Source organism: Bufo bufo, chromosome 2, assembly GCF_905171765.1.
Source record: "Bufo bufo chromosome 2, aBufBuf1.1, whole genome shotgun sequence".
Lineage (NCBI taxonomy): Eukaryota > Metazoa > Chordata > Amphibia > Anura > Bufonidae > Bufo > Bufo bufo.
Window position 1 is genome coordinate 287,521,104 of NC_053390.1, and position 15,989 is coordinate 287,537,092.

General features: G+C 43.4%; 1 protein-coding gene across 1 annotated transcript; it reads right to left on the reverse strand.

The window, feature by feature from the left end:
* Positions 1-1,251: 1,251 nt before the first annotated feature.
* RASL10A (RAS like family 10 member A) lies at positions 1,252-10,916 on the reverse strand. Its single transcript, XM_040420271.1, has 3 exons — positions 10,701-10,916; positions 4,252-4,373; positions 1,252-1,882 (listed from the first exon to the last, which is right to left on the reverse strand). The coding sequence occupies exons 1-3, from the start codon at positions 10,914-10,916 to the stop codon at positions 1,621-1,623; spliced, it is 600 nt and encodes a 199-aa protein (XP_040276205.1). The 3' UTR covers positions 1,252-1,620.
* Positions 10,917-15,989: the final 5,073 nt, after the last annotated feature.

Below are 15,989 nucleotides of genomic sequence, written 5' to 3' on the forward strand. Positions count from 1 at the left end.
ACTCAGGCCCTGAACTGGACATAATTGTGCACACCAAAGCTTTAGACCTGTCTGATAAAAGTGTCCTAACTCTAAACCAGTCCATTAGCTGGAGGGAATCCCCCTCAAAAATCAAACAAAACAACTAAATAACTAGAAAATAACAGAAAATGGATATAAACGTGTTTTTATTATATTACTTCAAATGCTGTTAAGAAGTGTAATGGAACAAAAATCAATATACACTTGTGGAAGATAACAAATCGCTGCATATATTAACTTCCCCCACCGCATGCCCATCTCCAGGGGTATGCACCAGAATTACATTGAACACGACATGTAAATGAAGTGTCATACATGTGATCTAGACCTTTTATGCAAGAGTTTCATGATAATGCTACTAATAAAATGGACATGATAACAGTGAATTAATGGAGGAGCCCTTTTATTACTGTGTGACATGACAGGTGGAGAGGGAGACTTTTTTGCTGTTGGTGTACAAAGGTCTGCCGTTATCATAGGCTTTGACAAGGTAATATTTGTGTTTGACATACTATTGAATCCTCATAGAACATAAGGCTGAGCGGAGGATTTAGGACTATTGCTTGTGTCAACACTGGCACTCATATAGCAAAGCTATCTCAGAATATGTGGCCTTGTTAGCAATGACAGTCAACTTGTTTCACTCTTCTAGTAAAGACAATGTACAGTAGTCCTTATCATTGGTAAATGCCTGAAAAAGGAACTAAAGCTGGGTATACAGTTAGTGAGCTCTTAAGCCTCATGCACTAGACCGTAAGTTTGGTCCATGTCCGATCCACATTTTTAGTGGATCACATGCGGACCCATTCATTTCCATGGATCCACAAAAAATGCGTGGCCATTCGGCAAATTATAGAGCATGTCCTATTTTTGTCCATTTTGTGAACAAGAATAGGTATTTCTACTGAGAGGAGTAAGAAAATTGCAGAATGCATACGGATGGTATCCGTATTTTTTTACGGATCAATGGTTTACGGACTGCAGAAAGGATACAGTCATGTGCATGAGGCCTTAGGGGCCTTTCACAGGGACTGATAATCATCTGAAAGGAACGCTTTTCTTCTCATTGAAGCAATGGATCGCTAAGTGAAAGGTACCATTAAATTCAGCTGAGTTAGAACTACAAGGCGTTGTGTCTGGTGACAGATTACCGTTAATGGGTCTTTCCATGATATAGCATTGCCAGCCTTGCCAGAAAGGGTAAAATCCTTCTCTTGGTACCATACCAAACACATGTCCATATGAGTGTGGCACTGCCAGGTACTGCGGCTAAGCCTATTCAAATGAATGAGGCTGCAGTAAAGGCACAGCCACATTTTGCATGGACATTGTTGTGTCAGGTACCGTCAGAGGGAACCTCATTAGTCAGATGGCCTATTTTGAAGATATCTGTGGAACCCCCATTAACTCTACACTGCCATTAAATGAGATCAATTGCTTTAGTGACAAAGACACTTTGAGAGATAGCTTCAGTGTATGAGGCCCTCTGTGCAAACTGTATGAGGAACGAATGATCATAGTAATGATTGTTCATCCCCTATTCAGTTTTGCAGAGCATACTTTACAAGTGGTGCCTCTGTCCTACATGATGCAACTTTCTCACATAACACTGCACCGCTCTCTGTGAAGCGCCCCCTGCAGGCAGATGCTGGGTGTGTGGCTCCTGCTTCTTGTCGTGGCGCTAATGAGTAGTTCCTTGAAAAGTAGCAGAATGTGCCAGTTGTTTCGAGCTGAACATTCCAAGTAGCCACATTTCCAGCTCTTCTTTACCAGAATAGACAGAACGTGGCGTGGTACAAAGCGATGCTTCTGCTGGTCTCTCTTGTTCCCAACCACCACGATAAGTGCGGGTTTGCTGGTGCTGCAGAATGTCAACCAGTAAAACATCATAAATGCCAGCCAGAAGACAGGAATCAAAGCAACAGAGATCAAACCTTCAGCACCGCTCACAGATTTCTGTTGCTGGAAATCTAGCACCACCTTCAAGACCATTGAAATCAATGCTGGTTTGTTCACTTATATCATTTGTGTCTGATCGGTAGTTTTTATTTTTTTTGCCTGACCCGGACATAAGTGATGGCAATGTTGTGCACTTTCTGTTCCAGCCCTGCATTAGTTTGTCATCAATTAGATTGGATGGTGAACAAATGTGAAGAATTTGTGTCAGATTTTCATTAACAGAAATCAGTGAACGAAATAAAAATTCTTTTTAAGTGTTAAAGTTTTTTTTTCCAGGAGATTGATATTGATCCCCTGTTCTCAGGTTAGGTCATCAACATCTGATCAGTGGGGCCTGACACCCAACACCGCCGCAGATCAGATGATTGAAGTGGCCGCTGTGGGCACGTCACGGCTCACCAAGCACAGCGCCATTAATTGTATAGTGGCTGTGCTTGGTATTGCAGCCCAAGCACATTCACTGGAGTAGGACTGATGAATGTGATATCACTGGTCTAGGCAGAAGCTGCAGTGCCATGGCATCTTCAAGCAGCTGATCAGCGGGGGTGCCTGGTTTCGGACCCCCAAATTGATGTCCTTTTCTGAGGATAGGCCATCAATATTGATCTCCCAAAAAACGCCATTAACACTTAAAAATGATTATGTATTAGAGGTTCAGCCTCTGTCCTGTCATTGACAGGACCAGAGTAAAATAACAAAAGCAGGATAGTAACCCATCTATGGCTACAATTAATCCCTACTCCTGAGAGTTTATCTCCATGTTACAAATTCACTGTTCAAACTATATTACACATTACAATGTGGTTCGGATAACGCAAGGTGAATGAAATCTGCTCTCAAGTGTGCATGGCTTACGTTTTTTTTTTACACTATAAGGGCTCGTTCACACGAACGCAATTTGCGTTCCATATACGGGCCGTTTTTCTGCATTCCGCATACGGTCCGTATACGGAACCATTATCAATGGGTCTGCAAAAGATGCGGACAGCACTCTGTGTGCTGTCCGCATCCGTTGCTCCGTTCTGTGGCCCCGCAAAAATTATGAGTCCTGTCCTATTCTTGTCCGTTTTGCGGACAAGAATAGGTATTTCTATAGTGGGTCTCCTGTTCCGTTCCGCAAATTGCAGAAAGCACACGGGCGGCATCCGTTTTTTGCGGATCCTCAATCTGCGGACCGCAAAAAACGGCACGGTCGTGTGAATGAGCCCGAACATTGGGGTTCTCCTTCCCTCAGGGGAAAAGCAGGGACTGGGTGACCAAAAGCAGTAGTGCTATATCGAAGCATGACATGTCATTGTTGCTTCCCTTTCTTATATGGCATTGTGTGGAGGTGTGCCATATGGGAACACCTTTCCACGTGCTTCCACGGTACCTGCTCTTACCTACTTGTACTGTAATGCAACTGAATAGCCTTTGTCAAATACTGTAATTTCATCCATCAGAGGCCATTGCTGGGAAATGTAGCAAGTCGAAATTTTCCCCAGAAAAAGTCTGACCTTCCTTCCTTAGGCCTCATTCACACATAAGTGGATTTTCACAGACCATACGAGTGTACTACTGTACAGCGGCGGCGGCACGAAGCGCACGGCATCATAGCAACCTATGACGCCGTGCGCTCGTGCACTCAGCAGGGTGGCAGGCCGGGTTTTCACAGACTGTGGTCCGCGAAAATCCACGTATGTGTGAATGAGGCCTTAAAGAGGACCTAACAGCTCTACTGACATGTCTGTTTTAGTGATAACTTGCATGCTAAAACATCTTTTCATACAACTCCATGTTGTGCCATCCCTCTATTAATCCTACTAGAAGTATATGAATGGACAGCTGGGTGTTACCAGTTGGGGGTGCACCAGCAGCACCCATTGGATAGTGTCAGACTGTGCAGAGACACTTCCCCAACTGATAACACTCAGATTGACCTTTATTGTAGACTGTTGGCAATTCATTCATAAACTTCTAGGAGGAATAATACAGGAACAGCACGAAAGAGTCATAGTAAAAGATGCACCAGAATTGTTATTACATGCAAGTTACTAAAACATATGTATCAGGAAAGGTGGCAGGTCCGCTTTAAGGATCTCTCCTAGTTTGGCAACAAAAAAAAAAAACATTAAAAATTGTATGAACCTGAGCAGAAGGTATTGAGTCCAAATAAGCATAGGGCACTTGTTGACAAGCTGATTTAAGGGTTTGCAATACAGTATGCACTTTCCTAATAAATACCGTAAGCACAATTTGTCATAAATGTCATTAATTGTATGATGATTGTACCTCTCTATGATTTGCTGCCTTAACTGCTTCACATGGTGGAAACTCTCAGGGCTACAGATATCAAAGACCAGTATGAAGACCCTGCTGTTCTGGAGACCCCGGAATCGTGGATCCAACCACTCCTGGGAAGAAAAATAAGAAGGGAAAATCAATATTGGAGCTCTAAGCATTTCGTTCTTCCATGTAAGATGTAGTGACAGCCTGTTATTTATATTTCCATGCTCCATTAAAATGCATTCACTGTCAAATATTTCCACACACCCCTCTAGTTCTCCCACTGACAGCCATTTGATAAAAACTAGTATGTACATAAATGTGTGGACATTTCATAGGACACGAGATAGTCCAACATCGGGCTCTCAATTTGTATATGGATGTTAGGATTGATTACAAACCATTTTATTGTGTTCCCTTTTAGACCCGGGGTGAACTGGTCATAGACCCTACAGGGAGATTTCCCGATGGGCCAATGCCCAGAGGGGCCTCCCAATCCCTTCAAATGGCTGGATACACAATGATCCGATGCTCTCAACAGTAATTAATGCTCAGAGCATCAGGTACTTATTCACATGGCCGACGGCTGCAGATGCCCTCCTGAATTCAACTGTATCACTGTCCTCAGTATGGCGATACAGTGGAATACCGCAGCAGGGTCGGCAGTATTTTGTGCTGCACTGTTGTATTTGCTTGTGCTAGGACGGTATTTTGTGCTGCACTACAGTATTGCTGGCCCCGCCTACTTCTGTTGTTTCTGCCTACTTCTGTAACCCCTCCTTCTATCAGTTTGGACCCGCCTACAACATTGGGCATCTTTGTAAGTTTTTTTCCAGGGCCACTTCAGGCTCCCAGTCTGCCCCTGTTTAGACCTCATGCACACTTTAAAGCTATGTGCACGGAGCCTGTATGGTAGCACACAGAGAACCTATAGGTCGGTATTACTGAGCCTCTGCCATTCTGTGTGCCTTTATATGGAGCAGGGAGAGCACCTGTATAATAAAACATAGGCATATCACCCATCTGTACAGCGAAAATCAGTAATACCTTCCTGTGCATGAGGCCTAATAGCATTTACTGGTCGCATACAATGTTACATCAAGACAGTATATATATACAGTTGTGTTCAAAATTATTCAACCCCCAATGCTGTAAAGGGTTTTAGGGAATTTAGTGTACATTTGTAATTGTGTTCAGAATGAAATCTTACAAGGACTTTTTAAAGAACCAAATGCAACTAAAATGACATCAATTGTTTTTGTAATACAGTATTAAATGTTTTTTTTGTGATTTCTTCATTGACACAATTATTCAACCCCTTAAAGACTACCACTCTTAAGAACAGAGGTTCATTCAAGTGTTTTCGATCAGGTATTGAAAACACCTGTGGATGTCAAGGAGCAGCAATCAAGCATAATAAGCACCAATTAGGCAGATTTAAAAGGACTTTGATACTCAGCTCCTTCTAGACATTTACTGGTGTGTTTACAAACATGGTGAAGTCAAGAGAATGGTCCAGGAAGACAAGAGAAGAGGTGATTTCTCTTCACAGGAAGGGCAATGGCTATAAGAAGATTGCAAAGATGTTAAACATACCAAGAGACACCATAGGAAGCATCATTCGCAAATTCAAGGCAAAGGGCACTGTTGAAACGCTACCTGGTCGTGGCAGAAAGAAGATGCTGACTTCGACTGCTGTGCGCTACTTGAAGCGCAAAGTGGAGAAAAGTCCCCATGTGACTGCTGAGGAACTGAAAAAAGATTTGTCAGATATGGGTACTGAAGTTTCAGCTCAGACAATAAGGCGCACACTGCGTAATGAAGGCCTCCATGCCAGAACTCCCAGGCGCACCCCCTTGCTGTCTCCAAAGAATAAGAAGAGTCGACTGCAGTATGCCAAAAGTCATGTGGACAAACCACAAAAGTTTTGGGATAGTGTTCTGTGGACTGATGAAACAAAACTAGAACTGTTTGGGCCCATGGATCAACGCTATGTTTGGAGGAGGAAGAACAAGGCCTATGAAGAAAATAACACCTTGCCTACTGTGAAGCATGGTGGGGGGTCAATCATGCTTTGGGGCTGTTTTGCTTCTACAGGTACAGGGAAGCTTCAGCGTGTGCAAGGTACCATGAATTCTCTTCAGTACCAGGAGATATTGGATGAAAATGTGATGCAGTCCGTCACAAACCTGAGGCTTGGGAGACGTTGGACCTTTCAACAGGACAATGATCCCAAGCATACCTCCAAGTCCACTAGAGCATGGTTGCAGATTAAAGGCTGGAACATTTTGAAGTGGCCATCGCAGTCACCAGACTTAAATCCGATTGAGAACCTCTGGTGGGACTTAAAGAAAGCAGTTGCAGCGCGCAAGCCTAAGAATGTGACTGAACTGGAGGCTTTTGCCCATGAAGAATGGGCGAAGATACCCGTAGATCGCTGCAAGACACTTGTGTCAAGCTATGCTTCACGTTTAAAAGCTGTTATAACTGGAAAAGGATGTTGTACTAAGTACTAAGATTGAATGTCACTTGGGGGTTGAATAAAACTAATAATGATGTGAGCACAGAAAATACATTTGTGGTTATTTCATTATAAATGTTATGTTATATTTGTCTGACTTACAAGTGCCTCTTTGATTTAATTGTAAACAAGATGACTGAAATGATCAAAATCAATGTCAAACTGACCAAAACACTCAATTTCAGTGGGGGTTGAATAATTTTGAACACAACTGTATATACAGTACAGACCAAAAGTTTGGACACACCTTCTCATTCAAAGAGTTTTCTTTATTTTCATGACTATGAAGGCATCAAAACTATGAATTAACACATGTGGAATTATATACATAACAAACAAGTGTGAAACAACTGAAAATATGTCATATTCTAGGTTCTTCAAAGTAGCCACCTTTTTGCTTTGATTACTGCTTTGCACACTCTTGGCGTTCTCTTGATGAGCTTCAAGAGGTAGTCCCCTGAAATGGTCTTCCAACAGTCTTGAAGGATTTTTCAGAGATGCTTAGCACTTGTTGGCCCTTTTGCCTTCACTCTGCGGTCCAGCTCACCCCAAACCATCTCAATTGGGTTCAGGTCCGGTGACTGTGGAGGCCAGGTCATCTGGCGCAGCACTCCATCACTCTCCTTCATGGTCAAATAGCCCTTACTTTCAAAGTTTTCCCAATTTTTCGGCTGACTGACTGACCTTCATTTCTTAAAGTAATGATGGCCACTCGTTTTTCTTTACTTAGCTGCTTTTTTCTTGCCATAATACAAATTCTAACAGTCTATTCAGTAGGACTATCAGCTGTGTATCCACCTGACTTCTCCTCAACGCCACTGATGGTCCCAACCCCTTTTATAAGGCAAGAAATCCCACTTATTAAACCTGACAGGGCATACCTGTGAAGTGAAAACCATTTCAGGGGACTACCTCTTGAAGCTCATCAAGAGAATGCCAAGAGTGTGCAAAGCAGTAATCAAAGCAAAAGGTGGCTACTTTGAAGAACCTAGAATATGACATATTTTCAGTTGTTTCACACTTGTTTGTTATGTATATAATTCCACATGTTAATTCATAGTTTTGATGCCTTCAGTGTGAATCTACAATTTTCATAGTCCTGAAAATAAAGAAAACTCTTTGAATGAGAAGGTGTGTCCAAACTTTTGGTCTGTACTGTATATACATACAGTGGATATAAAAAGTCTTCACACCCCTGTTAAAATGTCAGGTTTCTGTGCTGTAAATAAATGAGACAAAGATAAATAATTTCAGAACTTTTTCCACCTTTAATGTGACCTATAAACTGTACCACTCAATTATAAAACAAACTGAAATCTTTTAGGTGGAGGGAAGAAAGCAAAAAAAAACTAAAATAATGTGCATAAGTGTGCACACCCTCTTATAACTGGGGATGTAGCTGTGTTCAGAATTAAGCAATCACATTCAAAATCATGTTACATAGGAGGCAGCATACACCTGCCATCATTTACAGTGCCTCTGATTAACCCCAAATAAAGTTCAGCTGCTTAAGTTGGTCTTTCCTGAAATGTTCTTAGTCGCATCACACAGCAAAAGCCATGGTCCACAGAGAGCTTCCAAAGCATCAGAGGGATCTCATTGTTAAAAGGTATCAGTCAGGAGAAGGGTACAAAAGAATTTCCAAGGCATTAGATATACCATGGAACACAGTGAAGACAGTCATCATCAAGTGGAGAAAATATGACACAACAGTGACATTACCAAGAACTGGACGTCCCTCCAAAATTGATGAAAAGACGAGAAGAAAACTGGTCTGGGAGGCTACCAAGAGGCCTACAGCAACATTAAAGGAGCTGCAGGAATATCTGGCAAGTACTGGCTGTGTGGTACATGTGACAACAATCTCCCGTATTCTTCATACGTCTGGGCCTCGGGGTATAGTGGCAAGACGAAAGCCTTTTCTTACGAAAAAAAACATCCAAGCCAGGCTACATTTTGCAAAAACACATCTGAAGTCTCCCAAAAGCATGTGGGGAAAGGTGTTATGGTCTGATGAAACCAAGGTTGAACTTTTTGGCCATAATTCCAAAAGATATGTTTGGCGCAAAAACACTGCGCATCACCAAAAGAACACCATACCCACAGTGAAGCATGGTGGTGGCAGCATCATGCTTTGGGGCTGTTTTTCTTCAGCTGGATCTGGGGCCTTAGTTAAGCTAGAGGGAATTATGAAGAGTTCCAAATACCAGTCAATATTGGCACAAAACCTTCAGGCTTCTGCTAGAAAGCTGAACATGAAGAGGAACTTCATCTTTCAGCATGACAACGACCCAAAGCATACATCCAAATCAACAAAGGAATGGCTTCACCAGAAGAAGATTAAAGTTTTGGAATGGCCCAGCCAGAGCCCAGACCTGAATCCTCGCAATCTGACAGATTTGGAGTGTTTTTGCAAAGAAGAGTGGGCAAATCTTGCCAAGTCAAAATGTGCTGTGCTGTTAGACTCATACCCAAAAAGACTGAGTGCTGTAATAAAATCAAAAGGTGCTTCAACAAAGTATTAGTTTAAGGGTGTGCACACTTATGCAATCATATTATATTTTTTATATATTTTTTTCTTCCCTTTCAGTTTGTTTTTTAATTGAGTGGTACAGTTTATAGGTCACATTAAAGGTGGAAAAAGTTCTGAAATGATTTACCTTTGTCTAATTTTTTTACATCACAGAAACCTGACATTTTAACAGGCGTGTGTAGACTTTTTATATCCACTGTATATATAAAATATATTGTCCTGCATATTTGGAAATAATTTTGAAACGGGCCCCATGCACATAACAGTATGTATCTTATGGTCCGCAAAATTTGAATGACGTCCGTGTGATGTGTTGTATCAGTTTTTTTGTGGGGACCCCTTGACTTCAATGGGTCCATGGTCCACATCTTGCAGCAAAGAATAGGACATGTTCTGATGTTTGGGGAATTCACACAGGGATGCAGAAAGCACACAGATGCCTTCCATATTTTGTGGAGAGCAAAATACATATGGTCGTGTGCATGAGGCCTAATAAGACAGATGGCAAGTGTTCACCATGACAGTGTGTGCTTCATGCCAACAAAAATATCAAAAAACATAAATGACAGGAAAAGAGCATATAATTAAAGGGGCTGTCCAGGCTACAGATATTGATGATCTATTCATCAGTGTCAGATCAGTGGGGGCCCGCCTCCTGGCACCCCCGACAATCAGCTGCTTGAAGGGGCTGCAGTGCATTTGTGAGCACTGCGTCCTCTTCAATGTTTGCCTGTCTACACTGTAGCGGTGGTGCAATGTACAGTAATTACACCTGTTTGTCCCATTCATGTGAATGGAAGTGGAAGCTGTAATGTCACTGCGCCACCACTACGAGGGAGACGATATGCAGGTAAATAGTGAAAAGGACGCAGCACTAACAGGAGTGCGAGGCACCTTCAAACAACTGATCAGCAGGGGATGCAAGGAGTCTAACCACCACTGATATTGATGACCTATCCTGAGGTTATCAATATCTGTAGGTCGGACAACCCCTTTAATGCCACAACTGTGATGATTGGATAAGCTCATGGGAAAATGTCACACTTTCACAAAACTGTCAGAAACTATCAGGATTGCCAACCATCCATAAATTCCTGGACTGTCCACAAAAATCAAACAACCCTTTTCAGTGTCTGAAATAAAATTGATGTGTCCCTCAATTTTTAAGATGGAAAAATTGGAATTACAATCATTTTGTGGTTCACTAAAATGTGTTCACATCAGTATATTGACATAGAGACACGTATCGCTTGTAATCTTTATGGTTCCAATTTGTCTGTAAAAATGTTGGCTGTCCAGGATTTTTGGATAAATTGTCCATTAAAAAATCTGGTTGGCAAGCTTGGAAATAATATACTGTAAGGATTGTTTTATTAAGTATGGCAATATGGAAGTTCTCACCTGTCCTGCAGAGCCTGGGTATCTTGGCAGGTATGGTAAATCCAGGATTAGGAGCTCATACATCCTCTCGCTTAGAACAGCAGATGCTCGATACAGATGCCTGCTCTCTGTTGGAGTGTACTCCTCCTGGAACTCCTGGGCTACAAACTGCCGGATGATGGAGGTCTTCCCAACTCCAGGCGCCCCCAGTACTGCCACTTGCACGGTCTGCACCATGGTCATAGAAGCACATCTGCTCTCTCATACATGTCCATCAGAAACCCACTATTACCTTAGCATTATGAAGAAAAGTGGCATTCTCACTCTGAGATCTGCAATGACAAAGTGCAAAATGACCTTAAATATAGAGCTAATCCAAATATCCATATTGCTTTGTGAAAATTTAATAGGACAAAAATTATTATATAAAATAAAAATACAACGCATTACAAGGGGACGCTGAACCTATTGCTTGTGCAGTATTCATTTGATGTGCACCTACTGTATTTCAGCCTGGAGAAAGGTGGATTGTGGTGTTCTTCACTGAGCATACTTGACAGTAACTACCCCCATCATCTCTAGTTCTTGATGCATTCATATACAGATTCTGAAAAACCACCACAAATATAAATGGATAATAGCACTACACACATAAAACACACGGATGCATGGACATCACCACTGTGTTAGGGGAATGTGTCCTACCTTTGGGCTGATTTTAAGGCTCCATTGAGCTGATGAGTGCTAGCACTAGACAGGTAAGCAGATTACAACCCAAGGTCACCTTCAGGTGAATGTAAGAAGATTTTCTATGGCATGAGATCAATGACAGCACATACACTGCTCACTTCACCCCCTTCCTGTTATGTGCACATGCTGGACATAGCAGCTGTAGACTTACCCTTTGCGCCCACATGCAGCAGGATCTCAGAAGCAAGCACTAACCTTCAGCACTATGGACAGCGGCGGTGCATCCAGCTAGTGCTTTGGACTGTACCTCCCCCACTGCCTCTATACTGCTGAGAGCAGCAGGATTCTGGGTATATGCTGCAGAATACAAATAAGATCCCCTCCCCCTTTTTACTAAACTGCGGCATCTTGTATCACATCAGTAGAGGGGTGTCCATACACTAAAGTCTATTATTGCTGGGCTGCAAACACATATAATCTACGGTACCCCAACTTCTTAAAAGCCGGCATCACTTTCCAGTGATAGAAGTCCAGGGAAGAAGTCATCTACACCCTCACCTAAAAAAAAACTTTGTAATTTATTTTACTTTATTGGATAGTTTGACAGAAAAGTCAATTACATAAAACCATTAATTACATGTACAGTACAGACCAAAAGTTTGGACACACCTTCTCATTCAAAGAGTTTTCTTTATTTTCATGACTATGAAAATTGTAGATTCTCACTGAAGGCATCAAAACTATGAATTAACACATGTGGAATTATATACATAACAAACAAGTGTGAAACAACTGAAAATATGTCATATTCTAGGTTCTTCAAAGTAGCCACCTTTTGCTTTGATTACTGCTTTGCACACTCTTGGCATTCTCTTGATGAGCTTCAAGAGGTAGTCCCCTGAAATGGTTTTCACTTCACAGGTGTGCCCTGTCAGGTTTAATAAGTGGGATTTCTTGCCTTATAAATGGGGTTGGGACCATCAGCTGCGTTGAGGAGAAGTCAGGTGGATACACAGCTAATAGTCCTACTGAATAGACCAGTGATGGTAAACCTTTTACAGACCGAGTGCCCAAACTGCAACCCAAAACCCAGTTATTTATCGCAAAGTGCCAACATGGCAATTTAACCTGAATACTAATATAGTATATCTCCCATATACTTTATCATGTAGCTATAATAGCCTGCCTACATTCAGTGCGCTGCCTGTGCTGTTCATAGAGCGCCCTGCACTGATGAATAGCAGGAAAAGTCTAAGGCATATTGGTACACCATAGGCTTTTTCCAGGGTGCAGGTGCCCACAGAGAGGGCTCTGAGTGCCGCCTCTGGCACCCGTGCCATAGGTTTGCCACCACTGGAATAGGCTGTTAGAATTTGTATTATGGCAAGAAAAAAGCAGCTAAGTAAAGAAAAACGAGTGGCCATCATTACTTTAAGAAATGAAGGTCAGTCAGTCAGCCGAAAAATTGGGAAAACTTTGAAAGTAAGGGCTATTTGACCATGAAGGAGAGTGATGGGGTGCTGCGCCAGATGACCTGGCCTCCACAGTCACCGGACCTGAACCCAATCGAGATGGTTTGGGGTGAGCTGGACCGCAGAGTGAAGGCAGAAGGGCCAACAAGTGCTAAGCATCTCTGGGAACTCCTTCAAGACTGTTGGAAGACCATTTCAGGGGACTACCTCTTGAAGCTCATCAAGAGAATGCCAAGAGTGTACAAAGCAGTAATCAAAGCAAAAGGTGGCTACTTTGAAGAACCTAGAATATGACCTATTTTTAGTTGTTTCACACTTGTTTGTTATGAATATAATTCCACATGTGTTAATTCATAGTTTTGATGCCTTCATAGTCATGAAAATAAAGAAAACTCTTTGAATGAGAAGGTGTGTCCAAACTTTTGGTCTGTACTGTATACTATCTACCAACAATCTAACCTTCTATTTCATGGCTATGTATCCGTCTGTCTATACATCTATCTCATATCTATCTATCTCTCATATCTATGTATCTAACTATAGGTGCATTTACACCCACAGAGGTAAAGCCCATTGTCGGGAAGGAAGCGTTCCTTCCCGACAGTCAGCTGCTCGTTAAGTGGAGGTGAAGGACTACATTTATATGCAGCGATCACCTCCACAGTCTGAGGACAGGGATGGCTATTGAGATTGCTCCATACAGCTGCATTGTATCTGGGCAGCAGATCGCTGTTTAGATCCCACAATCTGCTGCCCAGAAATTATAATTTAGTTGCACAGGATCACCTGATGAACGAACATGCGGTGATCTGCGGCACCTTTACATCATCTATCTATTTATGTGTTTCATGTATATCTCATCTATCTAGAGTCTCCTGCATTTTGGGGTGCCAGTTAATAGTAAATTAACAGTAATAGTGTAACGGGGCGCCGAAGGCGCACTCGGTCTCCCATCAGCCGCAGACCTGCTGCTTAGCTTCGGGAGTGAGGATCTGTGTTTGGCCTCGTTCCCAGGGCGGCTTTGCTAGCTGGGAGGCTCCCTGCTCCTAGGTCTGCCTTGAGCGCCGAGCTGATCACTCGGTGCTCGACTTGTCTGTCTGTCGGTCATGTGACGCTGGCCACGTCACATGACCCTCACTCCCCACTATAAATACAGGCGGCCTGCTGGCTACAGGTTGCCTGTGATTTTCGTCTCTAGGGCTGTGTGTACTATTATTATCGCTTCCTACTTGACCTCTGATATTGACCTTGTTTGTTTCCTGACCTCGCTTTCCCCGCTCCCTTGGTACCTATGCTATCTCTCGGATTTGACCTTGGCTCGTTCTCGGATTTCGTCTCTTGCCTCATCCCTTGTATTGACGTGAACTCCCGGACCGACCTCGGCAACTTGACCCGCCATTGCCTTTCCCATCACTGGGTACTGTTGTCTTATCTACCTCCCTGTCTATCCGTTTGCCTTAGTCTTGTGTACCGCCTTCTGCCTTGGCTGTCTGTTCCTCTCTTTCGCTGTTCGCTCTGCTCTACACTTACGTAGGTCAGGGACTGTCGCCCAGTTGTGCCCCGTCACCTAGGGCGGGTGGTGCAAGTAGGCAGGGACATGGTTGAGGGTGGCAGTTTAGGGGGTGCACTTCCTCTCTACCTTCCTTACACGTGACAGAATCACAGGCCTCAAATTAACATGGACCCTCTACAGAGTCTTACCGAGCATATGCAGGGTCTCGCCCAAATTGTGCAAGAATTAGGGGAGAGGTTACAGGTACAGGAGACCGCCCAGACACCCCCCATTCTCGCTCCCGCCGCCATTCAGGTAAAACCGCATATTAAATTACCTGACCGCTTCTCAGGTGACCGCCAGAATTTTTTAGCTTTCAGGGACAGCTGCAGACTTTATTTCCGACTACGACCTCACTCCTCGGGCCCTGACCGACAAAGGGTTGGGATAATCATCTCTTTGTTTCAAGGGGACCCCCAGGAGTGGGCCTTTTCTTTGCTGTCAGACTCCCCTTGTCTGAATTCTGTCAACCTCTTTTTCCAGGCACTAGGGGTCCTTTACGATGAGCCTGACCGGGCATCTGTGGCTGAATCTAATCTAAAGGCCCTTACCCAGGGAGAGCGGCCCGTGGAAGATTATTGCACCCAGTTCCGCAAGTGGTGCATTCCCTCAGGCTGGAACGAACCTGCTCTCAAATGCCAATTTAGAGCAGGGTTGACAGAGAGGTTGAAGGATATGCTGGTCTGCTACCCCAGTCCTGACTCTTTAGAGGAGACCATGACCTTAGCCATCAGATTAGACAGACGGATTAAAGAGAGAGAGCGGGGGCATTTGTTTTCTCCTCATCCCCTTCTCAAACCTGAGACTTCTCCTACCGAACCCAAGATGAAGGCTCAGTTGGACGAGCCCATGCAGCTCGGGATGACGCGAAGAGAACTACGCCGTCATCGCGGCTCTTGTTTTTATTGTGGCGATTCCGACCACTGGGTTCGTCAATGTCCCAAAGCTCCTCCTTCTGGAAGATCGTCCAAGTCAGAGGGATCCAAGGACAAGGTATTCCCAGAGGTGGTAAGAAGCAAACTATTGCTGCCTGTCTCAATTTCCTTTGGGGTGTTAAAGGGGCCAGGAAGTGCTTTTGTGGATTCTGGGTTAGCATTTTGTTTTGTTGAACGGGTAGGGATCCCAATACTAAAATTGTCCACCTCGGTCCAGGTGGTTGCTATCGACTCTACTCCCCTCCTGGGGGGCACGATAAAACTCCGTACTCCTGGGATTACCCAGTCTGTAGGGGTCTGCCACTCTGAGAAATGTTCTTTTTTCATTTTAGAGAATCTTCCAGTAGAAGTAGTTCTTGGCATGCCCTGGCTTCAGCAACATAATCCGGTCATAAACTGGAGTTCGGGCGAGTTAGAGAGATGGGGTTCCAACTGTAGTTGAAGCTGGAGTTTCTATTGATGCCATTCCTCACTTTATTGCTGATTTTCATGATGTTTTTTCCACTGCTGAGTCCGACACTCTCATTCCCTTATGACTGTGTTATTGAGTTAGTTCCCGAGTCCAAGTTTCCTAAGGGATGCATTTACAATCTCTCTGGTCCTGAACGCACTGCCATGAGAGACTACATCCAGGAGAGTCTTAAGAAGGGACATATTAGGC